At 38.8% G+C, this 26,168-nt stretch overlaps 1 protein-coding gene across 2 annotated transcripts; it reads right to left on the bottom strand.

The window, feature by feature from the left end:
* Nucleotides 1-1,030: 1,030 nt before the first annotated feature.
* sox13 (SRY-box transcription factor 13) lies at nt 1,031-26,168 on the bottom strand. Of its 2 annotated transcripts, none has more exons than XM_016494603.1 (14): nt 25,892-26,168; nt 10,655-10,871; nt 10,445-10,550; nt 9,690-9,771; nt 9,351-9,523; nt 9,151-9,219; nt 8,833-8,947; nt 7,708-7,784; nt 7,491-7,626; nt 6,722-6,843; nt 5,830-5,905; nt 4,693-4,860; nt 2,776-2,992; nt 1,031-1,903 (listed from the first exon to the last, which is right to left on the bottom strand). In XM_016494603.1, the coding sequence occupies exons 2-14, from the start codon at nt 10,669-10,671 to the stop codon at nt 1,657-1,659; spliced, it is 1,605 nt and encodes a 534-aa protein (XP_016350089.1). In that variant the 5' UTR covers nt 10,672-10,871; nt 25,892-26,168; the 3' UTR covers nt 1,031-1,656. The 2 variants fall into 2 exon arrangements, with proteins under 2 accessions (XP_016350089.1, XP_016350091.1); XM_016494605.1 differs by having other exon boundaries at nt 8,833-8,944.

The raw sequence follows: 26,168 nt of genomic DNA, 5'->3' as shown, positions 1-26,168 counted from the left end.
ATTTTACAACAGCTGGTTTTGCAACAGTTGTCCAGATTGTGAATCATATTTCCCACCCCCATGGGTTCATTCTACAGATAAAATACAAACTGTATTTCTGTGTCCAGCTATATACATGTCATCATTTCCTTTAACATGTATAGGTTTATCCTAACAGTCCACTGGCAGATATCTTCTAAAATCTCCTCTTTAAAATATAAATGCTTATAATTTTTAACAAAATGTTTACATTTCAGCTCAACTGTAAATTGACTAGCAGCCCAATAATATGGACCCGGTCTTAAGAACTGCTGGAATGATAACTCAGTTATTTTCTTCAGCACAAAATCACGCTATATATACACACACACACACACACACACACACTAAAATAGAAAAGTAAACCAAAATTTAAAAAATGGGAGTAATCTGAGGGAAGGGCATTATTCACATCTCCTTTGACAAAATGAATAGTAGAAATGATTTGCGTATGTACATCAAGTGCAAAATTCTACTCTGAAAAAAAAAAGTTCTATTATGAATCATGAGGATCTGACAAAAATATATTAGATGGGGAAAGTGCATTTCAAGTGATTATTCTGCACTAAATCAAAAGAAACAAAAATATGATTTTGACCTGGGGAAATATTTTAAGTGCAGTACCCATATTCAAACAGCAGAGGACGCCACCAACCTTCGCTGCACTTAGCGAGTCTTAAAGGGGCAGGCTGCTTAAATCTCTGTAGCAGAACAGCCTCTAATCGTCATTATCTAGTATAATAAACTGGACAAGGAGTTCAGGAATGTTCCTTCCTTTTTCCAAGTCCACTTGTTTTCTTTTTCTTTTTTGCTCAGCCCTTGAGCTCTGGAAAGTACCTTGGCACAGTCTTAACAGGAACTTTTGCAGGAAAACCCTGGTGACATCAAGAAGCATTATAACAGAGAGGGTTTAGTTTTGTTTTTTTTTCTATGGCAAAATGATTCATAGCTCTTCAGTTTTGACTATTTAAAGAAATAGTTAATCCAAAAATGATTTTTTTTTTTTTTTTTTATAGTTTACTGACCATAATCTCTTTTCATTTCGTGTGAACCGTTTCATGCTATTATTGCCAATCATTTGACATGGTGTCAAATGTGGAACTTTTTCAGATAAGCCAACAGTGAATATACTTATCTGTACCCCTTATAGAGAAGCTGGTTCTCATGCAATTGCTTATCGCAGATAACATTTACTTCATAATAAATGCAGTGACATTTGATGATTTGTAAAACAATTTTTGAACACCAGCTTCACAATGCCTTCAAAAGACTCGAGATGTGCAGTCTCATAATAAATATCGTAGATTGAAAAAGTCTCGCTTTTTCCAAGCTGTGGTCAGTATGTAAGACCTATCCTGGATGTCTGGTCTAAACCACTGGAAAAATCTGAAAAATGAAGATCTGTTCTTTGTTTATCATGTTTGCTGCCTTCCTAACCAACTCTAGAAAACCATGTGACCGATCTGGCGGGTTTGAAACCAGGACATCCTCACAACTGGACTGGAAAACACTGACCTATACCATTTATTGGACACCATCATGTTGTAGGTAGGGATTGCAAAAACTCCCAATTATTTTCTCCATCTCATTCATTACATTTTCCACCCTCTCTGTCCTCCGATTGTTCCTTGTTCTGTCTCAGTCAGTGAGGACAACCAGCTCTCCCTCACTGCGTTCACCCGCGTCACTCTCCTCCCCTTCGCTGTAGGGCTGTCTGGGCCTCACGGCCTCCCGCATCTCGCTCCCTTGGCCTTTTGGGGGCTCCAGACCCCGAGGAAGGTAGTGCTCCAGGAGGGCAGGGTGCAAGGGCAATGGGGCCATTGACACCGGTGTGGTCGGGTACTGTCCTTCACTGGAGGGGTACGGTAGCTGCTGCTCTGACTGGCTGTGGGAATAAACGTCAAACCAAACATCAGGTATTTTACATTACTGATGACTGCATTCTTGGAATGGTAAGATTCACCGATTTGCATCGGTCCATTAGCATAAAAGTTAACGAGGCAATGCATCAATTTAAAAAGTGTGCATCGGATACAAGTTGGCATTTGTATTGCGATGCATCATTTCTAACATATTTGCATCGGTAAAAAACGATTTATTTATATATAATTATTAGTAGATGCACTATACTTTTATTATTTAGAAAGTGACCAAAAATTTGTGACCAATATTTTATATGTAGATCAGAGGTTGCGTTAGACTTTAATAGTGTCTGTTATTTTGACAAACGGTCATAAAAATGTTGTCAATCTATTATTACCCGTCACTTTAATTTTCATATTTTAATTATAATAACACATTTAATTGCTTGTATTTTTGTTCACATTTACATTTTTAATCATGAACCTACAGGATGAGCATATAGGCTTATGCGGTTTTTTTTTATTTATGAAGAGAACAGATGAACAGAGACTGTGCGTCACTTTTCACGTTCAACACCACACACCGCAGTGACAGCGGATGCCACTAAAAACAACAAAATATGTTTGTAAAAAAATATTCTATATATTTTATATATATAAAAAAATTTTTTGCATTGAATCGCATTGTTAAATCAGATTGCACTGCATCGTAATAGGGGTGAATCGCATTGCATCACTGCTTCAAATGTATCTTTAATGTATCGTATCGTTGGCTATGCATCGAGATGCGCATCGCATCGACCTTTAGTTATGGAGATGAACATCCCTACTGCATTCTCCAACAAAAGGCACCTCTGAAAAATGAAGATCTGTTGAGTGTGTCAGCAGGCATCACCTTGGAGGGTAAGTAACTCGTTGCTCCTGTCGTCGACTCTTCATCATGGCCTTGTACTCTCCAACCCGCAGTCGTCTACCCTCCACGATACAGGTCCGCTTCGGCCGGGGTTTGTATTTGTAGTCTGGGTAACGTTCCAGATGCTGCCGACTCAGTCTGGCCTGCTCTTCATAGTACGGCTGCTTCTCCTGATTGGACATGGTCTTCCACCGGGAACCTAAGGGATGGCAAGAATTACAATAAGTAAGGTACGATATCATATAACCAAAGGAAAACTACATGTGGGCACCAAAAGTATGTGGACACCTAAACAACACACCCATGTGCTTGAACATTTATGGGAGCTTGTTCATACACACACAGAAATGTTTTTCACTAGATGATACTGGAAAATAAATATATGCGCTATTGCAGTAAAAAAATTTAATTTCATGGCTGTATATGATATGCACCTGTCAGTAATGATTAAAGCTACTAAACCAGTTTATTAGAAGAAAGTATCCACATACTTTTGACCACATAGTTCGTTTGGAGCAGGGTTTTCAGGATTTTTTTTTTTTTTTAGATTTTGAGAGTCGGTGAGAGTTGAAATTCCACATCGACTGGGAAGTGAGAGATAAATTAGAGTGAAAGTACAAAGTAGTGCAAAGAAGAAGAAAAACAATCACTGACCCGAAGAATTCATTGACCTAATTCTCTACATGTTGCAAATATTTGACATTGTAAGAATTTGATTTACTGACTTCTTACGTGCAATGGCGCTTCCTGTTAAAGTGTGCTCCGGGCTAAAAAGGTAGGAAACTGACAGAAACGTAGGTGTGTACTAAAAGGAGCTGCGGGCCATGTTCAGGAGGAGAAGAAAGCCTGAATCAGGAGGGTGTCAGTGTCAGCACAATGGAATGGAATGCGAGTGTTTTGTGAAAGGAAAGAAATGAGGAAGGCAGAGGTGCAGCAAGGGATGAGGGGGCTGAAGTTTTGGGTGTTGTTTTCCTGTCACTCCAGGAGCCAGGTGGCTGTTCGTGCCCTGGTGTGACCCCTTTTTTAACCCCTTAAGACCTTGTGTCCTTCTCTCCATTCCAGGGGGCAATAGCAAGTTGCATGTTTGAAAATATAGATGTGTTTTACAGAGTAACACCTACACTTGTGACTGTAGGATTAGCTGTGAGCATAACAAACTCAACTTTCCCATAACCCCTCAGCCCATCCCGACAATAAACAACTGATCTGAAGAGAAAGATAAAGGGGTAGAGGAGATGAAATAATAATACAACAGTGAGGACAATGTTGTCAGAACAGGTGCTTCGGAATCCACAAAGAGGAAGGATTAGAGACACTATAGTCAGTAGAGCATGCGTTGATGGAAAGTATGGTGAAAAATATTTGACAGCAACATTTTTCTTTGACAAGACGACAATTATAAAAACACTTTGATGGACAAAGCTAACATAATGTGCTTATCTTAAAAATCTATGGGCAGAGTGGAAGACCAAGTACAACAATTAAAATTTGCAAATTAGTTACGTGTCAGACTTGTATCAATCATTTATGTGCATGCAATGTTAATAATTTTAAAATATAACAATCTTTTAATATTACTACCTCTTAACTGCTAACACTTTAGATTAAGGAATACACATTCACTATTAACTATAAGGGTTTTCCCTCAATAAACTCATTATTTGCTGCTTATTGATAGTAAGGTAGTTGTTGCAGTAGTTATGTTTAGGGTTAAGGAATGTAGAATATGGTCATGCATTAATATGTGCTAATAAACAGCCACTATGCTAGTAATATGCATTCAACTAGTTGATAGTGAATAGTGTTCCCTCATCAAAAGTGTTACCAACTATCTTAACTATCAATAGACTATCGCTAAAATCTAATGTTTTTTAAAGCAGCGGCTCCATTCTCTCTTACCGAGGATCTTGCTGATACTGGAGTTGTGCATGTCAGGGAACGCCTGCAGGATACGTCGTCTTTCGTCTTTGGCCCACACCATGAAGGCGTTCATGGGACGTTTGATGTGGCCAGAGGAGGGAGTCCGGGATTCACCAAAGCTTCCCACACCAGAGACTGCCATCTGCCCTGTTGGGAACAACAAGATTAAAAACAAAACAATCAGTCTAGACACACACAACTTCCTTTTGTTTGACTACATGCCCTGCAGCCAAATGCAATTACATAGGCAGGTGGCATCTGTGTTTTCTGCATGCCAAAGAGGGTTTTTTTATTGTATTAGAAACAGTCATAAATTCATATGCATTCGTAAGCACACAAAGCTAAAATTTTAAATCAAGTGAAATTTCTTGGCTAAAGAATTTGCACACATACTACTGACATGCAAAACTACATTTCACGAGTTCACACTTACATATAATAAACAGAGTAAAGGTTATGCGTATTTGGCGTGCTGTCCGGCGAGAGGGATTTATGAATTGCCGAAGAGCTCGGCAATTACTCTCGAGCCCGGGGTACTCCCCCTGTCCGGGAAGAGGGGTCCGAGCTCGGCTTTTAGCCCGGACCCAGAGCGCTTCTCCCTGTGCTGGGGTAGGAACGGGCTGAAGGTGAGGAGTCGGGGTGGTGGAGGGATGCTAAAAGACTAGAGATAATGAAGGTATGGCTGCTTTGGTTATTTATAGGGGTTTTCTCTTGTGCTGGTTGGATAGATGGTGTAATTACTGATGATGGACTGGCCGTGTTAATTATCTGCGCGTGCTCCTCCCAAAATTTGTTAATAAAACATCACGTCAAAATGAACAATTTGAACGACTAGTCAACTAAACTGGTAACCATATATAATTAGATTGGGATGAGATGATCGGACAGGTCTCATAGGGGGTGTTTACATAAGACCAAAATGGTTTGCAAAAGAATAGAACACAATGCAATCTATTTTTAAGTTGACACTGCATCACCGCAAGAAGCAGTGCAAAAACTAATTGAAAGACTCTCCCGTGTGAACAGCTAAAGCACAACATCCTGGGAATATGCTTATTAATGTATTGCCAAAATAAAACTGAAAAAGTGAAAAAAATATAGTTGACCCATACATACCCTCAGAGTCACTGCTGAGGTGGTCCTCATTCATCCGCAGGGACTGTCCATCATCCATCCGGTCTCGAGACGCCTCCTTATAATAAATCAATAGACAGACAGATGGAAAGACAGCTTATGTTAAAACACATTTAAAAAAAAAAACAATCATCAGTGATCATTGCATCCAGCTGGAACAGGAATTGCTTTTATGTTGGCGCCGTTGCTACAGAAGCTAGACAACATTACAAAAGCAACAACACAAAAAGCTCCAGGGACATTATGTCAAATATAATTCTGAAATTCAAACATTAATGAGCTATATTCATCTCCCTTTCAAATGGCTCAGATTTGTTGTCTACGTCTACCTGCATTTTCAAGAGCGCGTAAAACAGTTCTACAGTGTCAAGCTGTAAAAACAGGTTTAAGTGGAATGCTTCAAAACCCTGTTGACAACAAAGGCGAAATCACTGTCATATCTCCCTGCGGTTAAACTGAACTCAAAAGGAGCAACAAAGTGGTTGTCGAAACAGGTGTCTACGGAGACTCGAGGCTGTTCCGCAATTGCCACATATACAAACAAGTGAACACACAAGTTGCAGTGGGACTCTAATAACAGCTGTTCTTGGCTGAAAGGGGAATGTACCCCTTGTTTAACCGATATCATGAACCTCTGTAAACCAATATCCATCGCTGACCCTGACCGCCCCTCTTCTCTTGTAACACAGTGGGTGTTCTGAAAGAGAGGCACTTCAAGTGTGGGCCATTAATGGACACTTGCCCCGATGCTTCGGCCTTGAAGCATGACCAATGGTGACAAACAGCGGGCCCCAGGTGCCGTGAGGAACCTTGGAGAACTGGGGTGTGGAGTATCTGAGAGCGTGTTTGTGTGTGCGCTAAGACATCGACACACCAGCCTTGTGTTGTTGTCCCTCTCACGGTCCCTCTCTCGGCCTGTCGGGCCTTGTCTTCCACGCAACAGCTGCTGGGCATCATGAATGGCTTGTGTCACAACATCACCCTCTCCCAAGAAGCCTGAAGAGTGAAAGGGCGAGAGAGAAAGGAAACTTTAGACAAGGTCAAGAGAGATACATTTATCCCTCTCCGTCTTGTGATGCACAAATAAAGCACTTGGCTCGATCTCAAGTATATGATCCCGTCCCGGATGAGCCCCCTAGTCTTGAGTCCAAAGGCTTAAGACAAACAGTCACGTCTGGTGCTGACACATTCTCAGGAGCTGGTTCGAAGGGGGAACAGGTTTTCTGAACTGCCGACAACTGCCGTTAATACTTGGGATAGAAGCGTATTGGCAGTGGGAACCCTAAGAAGGGTCCTTTCTAACAGGGTCATTTTTTCTGAATGTGAACCTCAAGGACTTCCCTCTCAAACAATGCCATGGCAGGAAAACCACAGTGGATGTGTCTGACTCATAAAGAGGTAGAGATATTTTCCGACACACCTGACAGCACAACAAAGTTGTGGAACTTGTTATGGAACTGTAATAAATAAATTTACGGTCACGGTCTAAATCTACTAAACAGTTCTGCGGTTGTTGCAAGATCAGTTGTAACAAAACAATCTTTCGACTTGTCAAATTAGCTCAAAACACAAAGCATAGCTTCGACCTTCCAAGCAAATTATGTTAGAGTTTGGATGTGTCAGTGAGGTGTAGTATCACATACTCAGGCTGAGGGCAGATCGAGAAGGGCTATGCGGCAGATCTCTGGGTCGGTACCCTGTCTGCAAGTGGGCCATTTCCAGTGCCTGTGGACTTGGGGTCTTGGGTTTAGCCGTGAGGTTGAGAGGTTGACAGGTATCCTGGAGAACAAAGTCACTATGAGATTCACTAATGGATACAACAAAGTGAGATGACCTGCAGAACAACGTAAGGAAGGGTACCTGGCGAAAGACTGTACCACTGGACCTTTTGACTGGGGTGGAGTGTGGATTGGGCAGCAACGGCATGGGATACTCCACTAAAAACAAAGAAAGTTCATTCAGAAGACTGAAACTTGAAGGATTTACAAACATAAATGGTCGGTGAACATGCTAGAGATCTACTACCCAACCCAAGCCCAATGGGACTTGGCCAACTATCAGGTTTTAGGCTAGGTTCAGGTCCATATTTCCATGTCTAACTTCAAGGTAAGAACTTCTCAAAGTGTTTATCGCTTGAGAACATCTCTAATATAGCTGAAAAAAGTATTTGAGCTCAGATTCACTGGCGTCCTTGGTCCTCTACTCCAGGTTTCATTACAAAGGCGGCTCAACTGTGTCAAGCACGCTGTTAGCTGACTAGCTCATACACTTGTTCTATTGTTCCCTGTTCTTTCCTTCTACCCTTCATCTTCTAAGCAAATAGAGTACATGCATGCAGGCATCAAAGTTGTGCATTCACAAGAGTCTTTTAACCGAGTGAGGACACAGAGCCATACATTACAGACGTCAATGCAAAGAACCCGCTCTGTATTTTACCAGACCAATATACAGTCTAAATCAATGGCCAACCCTGAGCTGTTCTTCAGTGCATGTGCAAGAAATTCACTCAGGCAGACCTTTCAATTAGTCTTTCTTTCTGAAGCTCTTTCTAAGTGGACCAAAGACATCAATTCATGCAATAACTTACATTACAGAACAGACCTTCAGACGAACATGCATTAAGAGAAGGAAAAAGTTTTTTTGCAGTTAATACATTTCTAGAATAGCAAGTATTAACTCTTTCAGTTCAGCTTTGCTCCAGTCTACTTATTACCTAAAAATACAAACAACTGCTGATAAGCGTATGCTGAAAAGCGCAAGAGCAAACACGTTTTTTAAATAACCGACAAAGGATAATATTTGAAGTAAATTATTCAGAGATTTCTGACAGATGCTTTGATCCATCTGAAGTTTGTAAAAGCTAACTGTTGCTCAATATGCCAATAGGTAGATCTTTCATGCCTATATCAGGATGTGCGAACAATTCACTCCATCGGGCGAAGGGAGGGGAGTGGAGGACATTACCGAGGGTTTGGTGAAGCTCACCTGGTTTGCAGGGAATGGGCTGCAGAGGCAAACCCATCTGGACTTCAGAGGTGACTGGCAACGGTTGGGCATTGGGATGAAAGGCAGGGATCATAACATACGGCATGTTTACCTGCTGGGTCAAAGGTCACAGAGAACACCTTAAGTCACCTTATATTGTATTTCCACACTGTCCAAATAGTCTCAAATGAACAGTTCACCTAAAGAAAAGATGATTTAATCATTTTAGGTGAACTATTCCTTTATGATCTTAAGATGGTCCCCAGTTCATACATTGAAATAAACTGCAAGATTATGAATCATGACATTCAACCTCACCTGAATTTGCTGCTGCAGTAAGTTGATTTTATGTTGCTGCTGTATCAACTGCTGCTGCTGTTTGGCAATCTAACAAAAAAAAATCGGAATTTAGAAACCAAACTAACTCACATATTGCTGTTGCTGATTTCAAATGAATTCAAAACAAATTAATTGTTTCCCTTTTTTTTTCACTTTTTCAACTAAAAGCATCTCCACACCTGTTCTTGCTGCTGCCTTGCCAGTTCCATCTGTTGCTGCTGTTTCTCCAGCAGCAGAGCGGCCATGTTCCTCTGCTCAGAATGAGCTCCTAGCAGCTGCTCTCGCAGACCAGAGAGCTGGTTTATCATCAACAACAACTGAAGCTCCTTCTCTGCCAGACTCTCTGGGGTTCCTGTAAACACATACGCACATGCTGGTGGTCAGGCAGAAGGTGTCAGTGAAACACAAATGTGAGATGATCCACAATGGAACACATAGAAACAACACTATATGGTTGCTCTATTTGGTGATTTGCATGACAAAGTGCATGTATGTGCAATATAAACATATAAATTCACCTTTTAGGTTGACACTGCCATGAAGACCCTTCCCAAGGAACTTTTCTTTCCAGTCCGTATTCAGAAGTTTTTCAATAGTAGGCTGTGTGTGTGTGAGAGAGAGAGAGAGAGAGAGAGAGAGAGAGAGAGAGAGTAAGAGAGAGAGAGAGAGAATTTTACATATAATTTAATATATTTAACAATATATAACTTATACAATATATATTTATACTTAATATAATGAAGCGCCTTTATGTAGTTAAGGAGACACAGACAAAGAGTGACATAACAGAGAAGCAAATAAAGAAAAGCTTTTTTCATCTCGATGAGAGAAACACTACTGAAAATCCTTGAGCTTAAAACCCCCAGTTATACCAAAAGAAAAACAGAAAACTGAAACAATTTCATAGAATGTGTGAAAACAAAAGGAAAGCCTTTTGAGAAAGCACTCGATGACTCTTTAATAACCAAAGAGCTGTGAAATGTATCATACAAATGAAACCGCTGAGAGGCTTCATAGAACTTGAAGCAAAGTAGGAACTTGGATCATCTCAATGTAGAGTGCATTAAAAGCAATGGTATTCTAATTGCTGACACACACATGGACAAACCCCTTGCATGGGTTTCCATCAAAATTAAAACTTTCAAAAACCTCTTTTACTCTCAAACCACAGCCTTGAAACATTGGAACACAAAGAATGCCATGGACCAAGTGTGAATATGCTAATTAGCACTCCATGAAGACCTTATTTTTGTAAAGGAAACGTTGCACTTACCCTCACTGACATTAGGCTTGCTGTCAGTCTTATCATGAGCTCTACTGCCTCCATCTTGACTGGCAGGTGTGTATGATCGTACTGGGTCTTTACTGGGAGAACTCGCCTAAAAAACACAGGAACCATGAAGTTAAGTGAAAAAAAAAAATGGGGGAAAAAACTATGATTTTAATTTATAAAACAAGACTGAAATTCATAAACACTTCATACCAAAGGAGATTGTGCATTAGGGGGCGCTGACTTCTCAGAGTTGTCTCTGTCCGACAGCTGCCGAACTGACCAATCACTGACTGGAGAGGACTGCTGGGATTCCCGGTGGATGACTCTACCTCCTGATTCGTCGTCTTCAAGCTTGATACCAACACCCACCATGGTCACATTGCCCTTGGCGTGGGGATGTAGAGCAGGTGGACTGGGCTCACACATTCTACAAAACCAAACCATTCAGAAAATTAAAAATAGAATGAATCAGTCCATGTTAATCCAAAAATAATTTGCTCTGCCTGAAACAAGTTTAATTTTCAGGTGATATCATCAAGACCTCTTAATTTTTATCCCCTCCCATCCAACCACCTGTCATATAGAGCTGGTCTGGAGCATCCGATCAATTCCAGATTCCCATCCTACACATTCTCTCATGAAATATTCTGTTTCACCCAAAAATACGTCACATTACAGAAGCAAAATGCATTGCGTACAAAATTTCATGCTGAATTAGCATTTCAGCAAGAAGAGACCACATAAGACTGCATTACTAACAAGAGTATTCCGGTTTTGTACAGCTACTGTCACAGCACAGAAAGACCACAGGAAAAAACAACAACAACAACAACAGCTGACTGCTTTGCATAAGGAACAGAAGGGTTTTTGTAGAGCCCAGACACAGGCCGCCCCATTCAAACTCTTTCACCAAAGCCACTTTTTCAGGGTCTCTGGGGCTCAGGAGCCGCTCGGTGTTGGGAGAGGATATTTGTGCATGTTTGTGTTGTGTGTGTGCATCCTAAGTTGTTCGAGTCTGTCAACACACTGTCAGAAATCAGATGCAAGACTCTAGTGTGCCCATCAAGTATCTGGCCGTCTCAAGTAGCACGGCAAACCCTTCTGCAATGAAGGACAAGAGGAGGAGAGAGACAGACGGAGTGAAGGAAAGAAAGATAAGGCTATATTTTAAAATTAGCTGAGGTCTAAAAAAACCCCTCTCCTCCTTCACTCTGCATGACAAAAGAAACACAAGACAACCCAAAGAAAACAAACACGAGGGAAAATGCATCTCTCCCTTTCTGTTTCACTCTCTAGCTCTCTGTATGTATATCTATAATGCCCATTGTTACAGAGAAAGAACAAAGGAAGTTTAAACAATGGGCATGACATGGACAAAAGCAATAGGCTGCAGGAAACACAGCGGGGTAACAATACAAACGGAATGTGCCGATGGACCGGGGCAGAGAAAAAAAAGAAAAGCAGAACACTCACTGGGCCGATTCCAGTTCCTCCTGTACTTTTTCATCCACTCAGAAAACACAAAAGCAGCCTGTGCGTTTACTGTGCACAAGAATAAGGTCGAACACTTAGCTCAAATGTTTTCTGTTAAGCTGAGCAACTTGGTTGAATTGTTTGAAGAAAAGAATTCAATAGGCCAATCTGTTCTTTTGAAGTAGTGATTTGCCAATCTGGAAGGTGGTTTGGGTAAAAGGACGTAGTTTTCTGTTCCGATGTACTTGCCTGACCTACAAGCAAACAAAGTTTTGTCTGTAAAAATACAAGAATTGCATTTGGTTGTGAGGAGGTGCCACAAACTAAAACTTTGGACATTCACTGGCAGTCGTCAAACTCGTTTCAGGTCGCTCTTTCACTACAAATCGGTCAGTGTGAACTGCAAACTTGATACGGTCTTTCCAAATCAGATTTAGATACCAAGGACAAGACCCCCTCCTTTCCCTGGGAACCGAGTGCACTCAAGAAAGATCCTGCCACCATTGGGGCATTATAAATAAACACTTGCGAGGAGTCTTGCGCTATTAAGTTCCTATTGTGATTAGGCTAAAATTATTCCTATTCCCCCAGTTGAGGAGCGCTGATCCACAAACCAGGTGCAGGAAGTGTGAATTTGTCACCTCCTTCCAAGTGCACTTGTAGTTCTAGAGATATTCCGGCTATTTGCTTGGAGGGATTTGACTGTCAAAAAATGGCACAGCCTCAAGCTCTAAACGGACTCGTGAAGATTAATGTTATAGCGAAGCTTCTCCACACTCATCGTGCACAAGTGTTAAAGAATGTTGCATCATAAAAAAAAAAACAACAACAACAGTTGGATGGGTAAATCCTAAACCAGCAAAGCCGAGAATTCACGCAAAATGACACGATATCACATTTTGCATGTAGCATAACTTTATGTAGCATAGTGGTCTTTTGTAAAGTCTAAATGTAACTACATGCAAATCTCTCATTTGAACTACAGAGCAAAGTAAAAGAACAGATAACAATTTCTCATATTTGCTGAATTTTATTTCTCACAGTTGCAACTTTATATCTCATAATTGTGACTATCTTATTGTAAATAAGATTTTAGTCAAACTTTATTTTAACTTTTTTAACCTCAAACTCCTAATTTGCTGCTTATTAATAGTTAGTAAGGTAGTTGTTAAGTTTTGATATAAAGTAGGATTAAGGGATCTAAAGAATAAGGCATTAATATGTGCTTTATAAGTACTAATAAACAGTCAATATGCAATTAAAAGGCATGCTAATAAGCAACTGGTTAATAGTGAGAATTGGTCCTTAAATCAAAGAGTTACCAAGATTCCTTTACTCAAAAACAGGTTTCCGTAAAGAATTCATCAGATTTTAAAAAGGAAAGAGAAAAAAAAAAAACACACACACACACACAAAAGGACGGTACTGACAACATTGTTCTTAATCCTCTTTAATCTTTGCTCCAAGCAAAACGTGAATGCTTCATAACTTGGTGATAGTGATAAGAAATATAATGGCAAGCTCTTATGTCAGCACATGCAAAACAAGCCAGAAGAATCAACAATATGATTATTGGTAACTGCCAGTCGGTCTTACAAGAGAAGTCGCCTCTAGTTTGTTCTTACCTGTTGTTCGGATGTGGAGCCATAAGACGCATTTCCAAGAGCTCTGACAGACTTTTGTAGTCTAAGATAACATCAGCCTCCAGGTTCTTTGCTTTTGAGCTAAAACACCTCTGAAATGAAATACTTCCCATGGTCGGGGGCACGCGAGACAAAAGCTTAAGTTGCCTTACAAGTCGCAACGTGTCGCGGCCTCACATTCTGTCCTCTGATGCAAATACGAGTTTTCTTTGTTGTTTCTAACTCTCCCTTTCCTTGTGATGATCCTGAAGTGGTTAATTTCCGCATTGTGACAAGTCGGGCTTATAAAATTTGTCAAAAAGCATAAACAAAACTGTCAGGAGTGCCAAAAACAAGCCTGTGCGCGCAAAGACGTTATTTTACCGACATCTAAGCGAACAGAAGACTCGTAGTGACACAACACCAGTTGGAACTTTAAGTCCAAAGGCTCTTTTTTTTGCTTTTTAACACCCTAAATCATTGCACTTGCCAAATAGAGGCACATAACGATTAGACACATTCTAACTTTACAAACACCTGTTGTAAACCAGCACTCGAGATGTTGTGAGAATGCAGCAGACCGCATTGGATGATGGTGGGTTTCAATTAAGACAAGACACAGCTAAAAGCAGAAGTGTTTGTAAGCTTTGAATCCCTCAACATGCGACGCAAAGTCCAATCAGCTGTTGAAACCCAACAACAGGAGCTTCCAAACCCACCTGCCAGTAACTGTACTCTTAACAAAGATACAAAGCCTTGACCTACACAAACGGTCTACCAACCTCAAGAGCATCTGGTAAGTTTTCATTGTCTTCTGGCTGTCTCTTGGAAACCGTTCCACTTGCCAGTGTGGAAGTCTGAAGTAGCAACTCATCTTGTTATATGGAAGACAGTGGACACAGTGGAAAAACTATCCAGTGACCTCCCAGGAATAGAGAGGAGAGCTGGTGCTCTCGATGCCGGATGCGCAAAACTGCGGCCACAAAAGTATGCCCTATAGCGAAGGCAAACAGTAGCATTTGCATGGTTTGCCTCTGTTATAACTTTCCACTGAGTACTTTACACAGATAGGGATTTGATAACATTGTAAAAGTGAAACAGGAGAAGAGTATCCAGGAATAAACATGGCCCAAACCAAAATCAGATGGATATATACAGAACATTTTGTATGCGTTTTGCTTTGACTGCTGATGACATTTACTTTTGTCGTATATAAAAAAGAAACATATCTACGAATGACTAAAAATAGATAGAAAAACTATACTATGGAAATTGTTCAAACAATGCTTTCATTTCGATGAATGCAAGACCAACAAAAGAGTAAAAACATTAAGTACCAGGTAAAACATATTCTGGAAGAGCAATGATATTAATTAACTGTTCCAGACCAATAATCATAGGGTGTGTGTTATGCAATGCCTTTAACAATTGTTCATGAACAAGCATTACAAACTCTTAAAGAAACGCCTTAAAACTAATCACATAGTAATCATAGTAAAAACAACAATTATTTGGCATTTACGTCATTGGAAATATTACAATGCAACTTTTACGATGATCTTTGAATCACAAACAAATGAGTAATACAAATTGTTGAATTTGCCAAGAAAACAGATGAACAGTAGCGTGCAAATCCTTAGTGTCTACAAAACAAAAACAAAGTAGTTTTTGTAAACCTGTGGCAAGCTAGTAGTCAAAACTCCTTTCCTACAACATACAATACAGATTCTAACTTCAAAAACAAGCAAATGTTTTTTCATTAAGTATTGATGACTGAGCTTTGTGTAATAACAGCTCTTTTATTGATAGCTTTTCCTCTTCCGTGCAGGGGACAGCCCCTGATAGTATCCGCCTAAACTCACCGGGCTCAATGTTTTGAATGCAGGAAAGGAAAAAAACAATGCAAATCAACAGGGTTTACACACGGAGTGTAGAAACCACAAGGACACATGGATTCACAACCAAAGATGCATTACTAGTTCGTGATGAATTCCGGGTACCGTTAAATACTATCTCAGTTGCCGTTTATGAGTACTATACATTTATAGCATGCCTTTAAGCTAAGCTTAACTCATGATTTATGATAGAGTCTCCAGGCTCATAGTTTCCATGATGGCAATTTTTTACAAATTCAGAAAAAAATTAAAGGATATGATTATGGTTTTTCAGTAGTAACAGTGTAGGTGTACATTAGCACCATTTGTTGTTTGCTTTTGGGATCTGATTGTTTGCATTTGGTCCCGGAAATGGTGACGTTTGAATTTTTGTGACCTGTACATGCATGTTTGATTTGAATATAGTTTCAAACTTTCTTTAAATCTTCCTGGAAATTAGGAACAAAACAAAAAAAACCCAGACTAGGTTTTTTAATTACAAGTAATTCGTCAATGTACAATTTTATATATTTTTATTATTAAACACAAATTCATAGCTTAATATGTAATGATGTGAAAATTATTTTTTCATTTACTTTTTTCAAAGTACTATTACCCCAAAGCGTGGCATCATTTAATAAAATTGTATTAGTTGCTGGACATGATGGACATGACTAACAATATAAGCAACTACTTAAGTTAAATCAAAAGTGAACGCATGATCAAGATAAAATGTAACTTCATTTTACTGAATATTATATTGGGAGTAATTTCCAATCAATCAAACTGTAATTCTGACACGTTAAGCTAAATTTATGTGTACTTAAGATACACACACACACACACACACAATGCAAGCTTTGAAATTTGACCATTTTAACCATTTTAACCAAAACATCAAAACTGCTCAAAATGCCAATGTTTTTTAAAACAACACATAATTTGAGATGTGTTGGAAATTATATAAAAAGTTTATAAATTCTTTGCATGTGATGCATGTAAATTAATTGAGAGCTTATTTTTCAAAGTCCACAGGGAAAAAAGTGCTCATAGCTGAAGCAGTAGCCTCACATATTTCCCATAAATCAGCACGGTACGTCAAAACACACATTGTCTGCGACTTTTTCCACAACAAAAGCAGCTCTAAAGATCAGAATTTTGGGCTCATGTTCTTTTGAGACCTTCTAAATAAGACGTATAAATGGGATGATGGTACGACCACGCTCTAGACACAAAAGAGGGGGAGAGGAGAAAGAAAGGAGAGTGGGTCGCCGCCGTTTTTTCCTCCTTGTGCTTTTGAGAAACGCAGGTTAAAAAGCAGCCTCTTTCATTGTGCCTCTCTGGGCCTAAAACAGTCCGGTTATTGTGGCGCCAAGTGAAAGGCTAGTGTGGCATTTATCTGAGAGACAAGAGGAGGGGGCAATGAAAGGAGGCAGAGTACAAAACACACTTGGAATAAAGAAATATAACAAGAGAAAGGGAATAGAAGATGTTAGTGAAGGGCCCCCTTTGTGAAAAAAGGCGCACAAAAACCTTCCGCCACCCCCTTCAGGCAAAGAAAGACAAAGGCAAAATACATTAAAATGTGCTTTTTTCTAAGCCTGGCACACTTTTATATCCAATCTGGATTCAGATGGACCCTTTCCGTTTGTTTTATATAAGCGTATGAGTGCAACGCAGTTTGTGCGCAATCCATTAGACATGTTTTCCAAAGCTAGGGATCATAATGTCAGATCCAGAAGGCTCTGGGTCTTGCTGGCACGTCCTTGAATGACTACAGGTCTTGAGTTAGGGGTATTTTAGAAAAGACAGTGCGTCTATGTGGTTGTCATGGCGACCGGACCAGGCTGTTTTGTGCTACGAGGCACACAACAGGTAATTCTAAGCAACCACAGGTCATAGTCTCGAGGTCAAAGATGTGCTGGGAAGCAGCGGGTGTCGACAATAACATCATAGTGTTTGAATTGTCTGAATGATTTAGGACATTCCACTGATCCAAAAAAGCATTTTAAAATGATAGTTCACCCATAATATACCCACCCTCGTGTCGAACACAAAAGGAGATATTTTGCACAATGTCCAAGCTGTCTTGGTCCAAAAAATGATTTTAAAAAAAGCACTGTAAAAGTAGTTCATATGATTTATGTCCTGTATTTGAAGCGTCATACGAATGACACAAATTATTTTGTAAATATTACAGCGATTATTGGAATTCGGTCTGTCTGCTTCAAAATTTCATGTTTAATTTTGTTAGCAATAACACATCTAACCTGTTGTTTTTAGAGCTTTTTTAGAGTCAAATGCATGCATTTAGAATTGATTTACAAGAATGGTTCACAAAAAATTACATTATGTCCTCATTTACTTCAAAAAATGTTATTTGCCTTTCTTTTATTATGTGTGAAATTAACTAGCAATTTCTGGGTAAATACTACACCAATTGTTTTTCAGTGTGTGAAAAACTAACTTAAATCGTTATTTATTACAAATCACCTCCTCTGCCTCACTAGAGTGAAAAAAACTATTTTTTTCAATCAGAAATTGCTAGTTTATTATTTCACAATAATTACAAAGGAATGCAAGTAACATTGAATTAAATGTGAAATTTTGAAGCAGAAAGTCTGAAATAATTTCATTTTCAATCAGAAACTGCTAGTAAATTTCACAATTAATTACAAATAAATGCAAGTAACACATTAAAATAAACATGACATTTTGAAGTAGAAAGATTGAAATAATATTTGATTTTCAATCAGAAACTGCTAGTAAATTTCACACTTAAAGGCACAATATGTATTTTTCGGCGCTAGAGGGCGCATATTCAAAACAAACAAAGAGACAAAGGCGTAGTTTGATGACGCTGTGACTGAGTGTGGAATCATGGGAGTTGTCGTCTTCATCCCCACAGCCGATGCAATACGACGGGACTCGAGTAGAAATCATGTTCATGGATGAGCTAGTGATTTATTAACGTAGTAGAATGAAGCACAGTGAGGCTGAAAGCAGTCAAAGTGAAACGAGGCCACTGAACGAGCGTGACACACGGCTCGAAAGCAGTGGAGCTTTTATTATGCCACAGTCGACCGCTTCTGCTCTTTCCGGTCGTGCGTATGTGGGGGAAAGCAGCGCTGTGTTATCATACTAGATACATTTGAAAGTTCTGTTATAATGCTACTCTGTGGTTGTCACCGGTCTATTAAAACGCACAACATGTTAAAGCGTCTTTGGTGTTTCCATGTTTTCTACAAAACAAAACCAGAAATCGAGGGGTTATGACGTCATTGGCAGGCGACACAATGACACTATAGACACGGTCCATGTCACTAGTTAAAATTGCTTATTTATTTTGATTTAAACTTTCTTCAAAACATTTGGGATAATGTAAGTACACAAGTCAGCAAAATATATAACACTGTTCTAGTGGTTTTTGGATATTTTAATAAAAAAATCTTACATATTGTGCCTTTAATTACAAAGCTATGCAAGTAACACATTGAATTAAATATATCAATTTATTTTAAATATTAATTAATAAATTAAATTAATATTTAATTAAATATTGATTAATTTTGAAGTAGGAAGACTGAAATAGTATTTTATTGTAAATCATACTCCAATAATCTTTGTTTTATTTACATCTTATGAAAATTTATTTTTTTCGTGTATCAAATCTAGCTACTTGTGCTCCTCACACAAAACTATGGAAAACACGAAGGTGAGTAAATAATAAAAAAAAAAAGCTTCATTTAAAACTAGTACAAAATCAAACTAAAATTAGGCAGGACCTCAAATGTTTTTCTCCGTCATGTTAGCACCTGGCGGCACATTCAAACGGGGCAGCTCGTGGAGTTCCATCGCTCAACATGAGGACCCAGACAGGAAGAGAAGACGAAACCTTCAACTTTCAGGACATCCTGAGACCCTGCGCCTCCCTCCCCACCCCGCCGGCAACTGAAGGTGAGTAAATAATAAAAAAAAAAAGCTTCATTTAAAACTAGTACAAAATCAAACTAAAATTAGGCAGGACCTCAAATGTTTTTCTCCGTCATGTTAGCACCTGGTGGCACATTCAAACGGGGCAGCTCGTGGAGTTCCATCGCTCAACATGAGGACCCAGACAGGAAGAGAAGACGAAACCTTCAACTTTCAGGACATCCTGAGACCCTGCGCCTCCCTCCCCACCCCGCCGGCAACTTCACCGGCGCAGGACGGAGCACGTGGGCTCCTGCTGTCAAAAACAGGATACACACTCACCGCACGGCTGAGAAACAACGGTTAATAGAGAAACAAGGGTGGGAAAAGGAGGCATGACGCAGGAAGACCGAAGGATATGATGGAATTGTAGAAGGATTTGGGATCTTGTGAGAGAAAATCCATCAAGTTTACTTCTGCTTTTAAAATGTTTTCTCCATGAGCTACTCAACTAAAACTTTTAGGAATATTTCACCCAAAAATTAACATTTTCTGTTTATTTTCTAACCCTCATGGTGCTTTTTCTGCATTTTGGAAGCTTGGCCGATGTGGACACTACAAACTGTTGTTGTACTGAAAGGAGCCGCTTTGGTGACTTTGGTTTTATAGTAAACGGGGACAAAATGTCATTTATGCGAACTGTTTTTGTAAATCAACTCTAAAAGCAAGAGCTGCATGCCTTGGACTCCAAGAAACCTGAACGAGAGGGAAAAGAACCTGGGTCAAATGCAAACGATCTCCAATCATTTAAAAGAGTGGTGCACAAACAAGGCAGAACGAATGCAGCACGGGAAAGAGTGACTGGAAAAAGTGTCACTGCTAACAAATGTTGAGCTTGTATTTAAAAGCCACATCAGTATGCAGTATCACACTTTCTGATAACATCTCAAGAGATGCTCCTCAAACGTCTTGCACAAGTAGAGGCGAGACATACACACACTTCCACTAACATACAAACACAACCCCCCATTTCTACAAAACCTACCCACATTTTGGAATCAAGCACTAACTTTAATTATCACATTATGTCAGCAGTAAAATAAATTTTTTTTGCAAGTTTTTTTTTATATATATTTCAGCCTGATGTTGAAGCAATGCTACGCAGTCACTCTTCCATAAACAAATACAAACTTTTAAGAAAATCTTAAACTTTTATATTGAAAACCCAACCTGAAAAAAAAATGTGGTTCAACTGTAGAGAGGTGATATTTGTCAGCTCTTACGTACAGTGACATAAATTGATGACTTTCTGGCAAAGGCGCTTCCCCCGCGCTTTCACTACATTAAATTGCTTTCTCTGTAAGTTCTAAATTATACATTTCTGTGATTCTACGTTAGTGATGAGTCAACTGGGAATGTGAGAAGGAACTAAACATGTTATTTCTCTTTCATTGAAAAGCTCAGGTGTCAGGCAACGTGGTTAAAAAAAATTGTCTAAGAATCTGACAAGACATGAATAAGCAATTGAACCATTTTTAAAACTGTGTTTTTTAATGTTTGTGGTCTAACTGCAATAAAAAGAAACATTTGGTAAGTCATATACACATAAAAAAAACTTATTTTCCCTTTCTATTCTTTCTCCAAACTAATCAAAAGCCAGTAAATAGTGAAGGATATTATTATCTCTCTTTTTACCACAAATACCAATTTAATGTGTGATGTGAAATGGTGTATAATAAGATAAAGGAAAAGTCCTAAAGACATAAACCTGAATGTATTACTATTTCTCAGAACTAAAATTTCAAGCAACCACCTTTGCGAACCTCAAAACAACTGTCATTATGCGAGTTCCCCAGTGCAATCTGTGGACTGTTTGTTTGAGCGTGAATTAATATATAACAATCCTTGATTAATTTGTAAAGAAACAAATCATGAGGCAACGGCGGTCTATTAAAATATCAACCCGCAGGAACACTACGCTGTGTTCTCGAAAGTCACAGCGGAGGCCAGTGCAGTTCATGCAAATAACTGCGGGACTATTTCCTGGTCATATTCATTACAACTGAAAGCGGCCTTACTGTATTAGAATGACAGTTTATCCGACTGTGAGTGAACATAGCAAGGCATTTGTATTTTTACACATGACAAACAAACAAATGAAGCCCACACAAATCTGTTGACAATATTTGCACTTACGTTATTATTCAGATAAATGTAAATGATTAAACCAAATAGAATATGACATTTAGTGTGGCTTTTTATATTTCTAGTGCAAAAGACATAATACATTATTTAAATATGAATTAGATTTAATAAAATATTTATGAAGGAGATAAAAAATCTTTTATATGGTGATAAGGTATAACAATTAATGGAAATTTTTTTTATCTTACATTATTTCTAAACTACCCGATTTAAAAAATATTTATTTATTGGTTTTAATTAACCTGAATTAGCCACAACAGTATTTTTGAATGACGTTTTACTATATTTTCCATATTCTAGAACCTATAAACTAGACCCATGGGAACATTTCTATTACATGAAAAAGATCTGAATAGCGTTTGTCTCCTTTCAATTTTCATTTCATTCAGCACAATTCTTCCCCCAATTTAAACAATTATACATTCAGGGCATAAATCCACCCTGCAATTTGCCCCTGAAACTTTTATGTGAAAACATTTGTTTAAGCTCACACCCAAACCAGCATATTCAGTCCAAATCAAAGTCATGTTGAAGCTTGCATCACATGAAACTTCACCTTTTGCCCATCACACACTTTAATAAACCTGAGAACATGCTGCAGAACAAACACACATGCTAAATAAATTCAAAAGTCCAGTCGCAGCATGAAGGATCAAACCTGTTTGGTCGTTACTCAACTCAAAAATATCAGTTTTTAACGTAACGTAATGTAATACACTTAAAACAATCTTCACAAACCCATTACAATAAAATGTATAAAAAATATAATATAATATAATATAATATAATATAATATATAATATATAATATAATAGGCTCAAAATAATCCTGCAGCATAAATGTCCCGCCAAAATTAAATAAAATAAATTTTACCATTGCATAAATGATTATAATATGCAATATAACTTCCAAAGCACTAAAAGCAATTTAAAAAGCATAAAAGCAAAAGTATTTAAAAAAAAAAAAACTTAATGCAAAACAACTAAAGACAAAGCGAGCAACGTTGCAAAGCAAGTCTTACCTAAAGTGGCTGAGTTCACCGTTATGACAAAAGAAAGAGAGTGATGCTCGTTTTGATGGGTGGCTGTCAGATTGTGTGCTGAAGCTTTCTCTGCTCTAATGTTCTAATGGAGGACTTTCTAATTTCCGCTGTGGGTCTGAGCTCATCTCATGGTAAAGAGGGTAGGTGGAACAAAAACTGGAGGGTTTTGGGAACATGTAGGCGAAGAGTGAAAGTCTTACGGCACTTTCCAGTTGCCACCTCTCACGTGCGGAAAGCCATTTTACCATTTCGGACAAAGATAACTTGCCATTAGGGATTATTTATAGAATGTTTCTGTATTCTCATGTGCTAAAGGATCTACAAAAATGTGTGCAATGTAGTTAAAGACACAGCAACAAAACGTGCAGCCTTTTCTAACTTTTGACATATGCATTGCTTAGAAGAAGCAGTGATTATTATAAGTCTTGCAACTACAAAGGAAACCATTTTAAACAAGATGCTGTTAGGGGTTTTTACAGCAGGTCTTCAAAAACACACAAACAAAACTTGTTACAAAAATAGTTACAATGCAATCTTTACAGACAAAATTACATTTCATATTTCTGACAGGGCCTCTGAGTTCTTTGACTCCAAGCACAAGCTGCTGAACAGAACACATTCAAAGCATGAAGATGATTTGATGGACAGCCCCAATGATCGAACGCATTTATCAGCGCGAGCTTCTCTGGCCTGCTCAGTTTGATTTCATTGATGTTGTGGCGAGCCCTGAAAAACTCACTTAACAAGCTATTGTTGTCTCTCTCTCATCAAACCCCGGCTCAATAGGACACATGAAACAATGCAGACCCCAACAGAAGAGGTCGAAGTTTGAATAACAGAAAGAATGGACTTTTGTTCATTCGCCCGTCCTAGCTAAACTCTCTAGCCTATGGGAAATAATGTCAAGAGGTTGTCCGTCCATCAGTGCTGCAAAGATTTCAGCAGAAGTTCTCAGCACAACTTTTTCTGCATTGTGTGACTGACATCCTATAGATGCATTTGGCTCAAGCATGGCATCACCAGGATAAGGTCAATAGAATTACCCAGGTATATGGCAGATGACCAAAAATACAATTGGAACAACTCCCAAATGTAAGCTATAGTTAGAGCATCATAATTTTATAGTGTCAGCCGTGATATAGAAAGGAGTAAGTGACTGATCAATATATTGGCCAGGCCAATTAATTGGACGATACTTGGCTACTTTAAAACAACGTTCATCTGTACTATTAATGGAAGTACTGCTTCCTTCTTACATTAACTGAAAAATCCCAACAGGCTTTGTCAGTGAATAAGAATTCAAATTCATAAAATTGTGTACAATAAGTGTTCGCTTTCATCTCATTTCAGTCAAAATTACGATAATGAGCATACTTCGATCTAGGTATGAAACATTGGAAACCCCCCTTCAGTCGTCCACCAGAAAACTCAAAAAGCTATTAAACAACCCGTTTTCAAGATGTTTGCCCTCTAAAGTGCTCTAATAGTAATTCCAGCCTTGGCTGTCAGATAAGAGCATCACAGAGTTTGTATAAATCAGCATGTGAAGTGATCTGGGCTCAAGACTTTGCAGAGACCGGATGTATAGATGCACTGACAGCTAAAGAGAGCCACCACTGGTTTCCTGACCTCTCAAACTGAGTAAGAGACAGATAAAAACAGAGAGGGATGCAAAGCAAGAAAATAAGGCATAGTGTAAACATAAGATGGATAGAAATGAGGGGAAAAAGCAAAAGGTCAGAGACTCCCTACTGACAGGCAGCTTTGTGCGCAGTCAGCCACTGTGAAGCCAAACACTTGCGGCCACTTCGCCAACTTCCCCTTTAATGATCCGTCGACATGCCCGCTCACAATGGAGGTGCACAACTCAGGTGCTGGATGTTCTTGGCGGGATAAAAGCGGGATATGCTGCCTGCACTGGCACGATGTGCTTATTTAACCATGCAGACATAAAGAGGGAAAATAAAATGTCTACTTAGAGCTCATTATCAAACTTTAACACCTATTCAGCGATTGCGCCACAGTCGGTCTGCCCTGAGGAGCTCTGCTTTCTGGTTATTCCGGAAGGCTGATATTCTTCAACAGAGAGATCAACAGTTCACTTCACACAGAAAATCTGTCAGACCTGTCAGCTGCCTGAAGAGCAACTCTTAGCAGGTCTCCAAATTTAAAAAAAAATGTTCAGATGCAATAAAAACAGACTTGAGTGTAATCCATTGAAATCAGATAAGTAACAACTTCAACTACTGATGTACAGTGATAGACAGATTTTATATGTATATATAAATTTTATGTAATTATATATTTACATATATGTGTGTGTAATGAATAATATAAAATCATATAAAAATAATATACTATATATAAATTTGAATTATATATTAAATAACTTAAATGTAATTATAAAATTAGTTTTTTTTAATTATAAAATAATTACACACACACATATATATATATATATAATAAAAAATAATTATAGCATAATATTTCATGTCACCACTGACATTGGCTAATGTGAGCTGCTAATTTCTTCTTTCTAAAGGGCCTAAAATTATAAGTTAGCTATTAGTTACTTTTAAGCACAAGAATGATCATATTAGACCCAATAATCAGTATTCAGTTCACTTTCACAAATGAGTGATTAAACAATCCAAACAGGGCAATTTGAGCAGACAAAAACATCAAATAAAAATGCATTTAATTGTTTTTAGTAAGTCTGCTAGTATGGGTTCACCTCATATACGAGATAAAACAAACATATTTGAAAACGCTTGCATTAAAAAAAATGCTTCTTTTCCTTTTTCAATAATGCTTGAAATATCCATATCTTTGAAATAAAACAACTGCTTCTTCATGTACAATGAATTGCTGCAATGGCCTTGAGAGGACACTGAATACACTTTCAGCTCACATCAATAGTAATTGACTGAGTACGCATTGAAAGCAGGTTGTCATTTCCTATCCAACCGTATGAACAAACATGCTGCGCTGACACACACACACACACACACACACACACACACACACACACACCACAGAACAGTTTCAGGCGAGAAACGAATCCGTTTGATTCAAAACTCTTAGTCAAAGTGAGTTTTGTTTACTCTGCGGGTTCATAAAACCGGGATATTTTGACTTTGCTGATGCGTAAAACGCTCGCTTAGGTGATTCAGGTAGATGATAGAGGATCAAAATCCTCGTCCCGTTGATCTACTTGTGTAGGTTTGCTATATCTCTTACTGCAGACAGAAACAAACGTGTCGAACGTGCCAAACACTCGTGCGTAAAGTTTCAAACAAAGCGCCGTTTGCCCACTTACCAACTCCAAAGGAACTGCGCTGCGCTTTGCGCTCCACAAACTTTATTCCGTCAGTCTTTCCGTAGTCTCTGGGCCAGCAGAATCGATAACGCCGCATGCAAAATGTGGTTTCCCCTCGTGTCAATGAATAATACACCTCTGTCTATCAACGGCTTACAGCACAACCTGAGACTCCAAGCGCACAGCTGATGAATGCGTCGCACTCTCGCCGATCCAGCCTCCCCTCACTCCAGAATGACTTTCTGGTGTTCAGTTTCCAACATTCTCGTTCCTGCTG

The sequence above is a fragment of the Sinocyclocheilus anshuiensis genome, unplaced genomic scaffold (assembly GCF_001515605.1).
Source record: "Sinocyclocheilus anshuiensis isolate Anshui unplaced genomic scaffold, SAMN03320099.WGS_v1.1 scaffold294, whole genome shotgun sequence".
Taxonomy (NCBI): Eukaryota; Metazoa; Chordata; class Actinopteri; order Cypriniformes; family Cyprinidae; genus Sinocyclocheilus; species Sinocyclocheilus anshuiensis.
The sequence above is the reverse complement of the archived record's forward strand: the minus strand, read 5'-3'. Positions and strand labels throughout refer to the sequence as shown.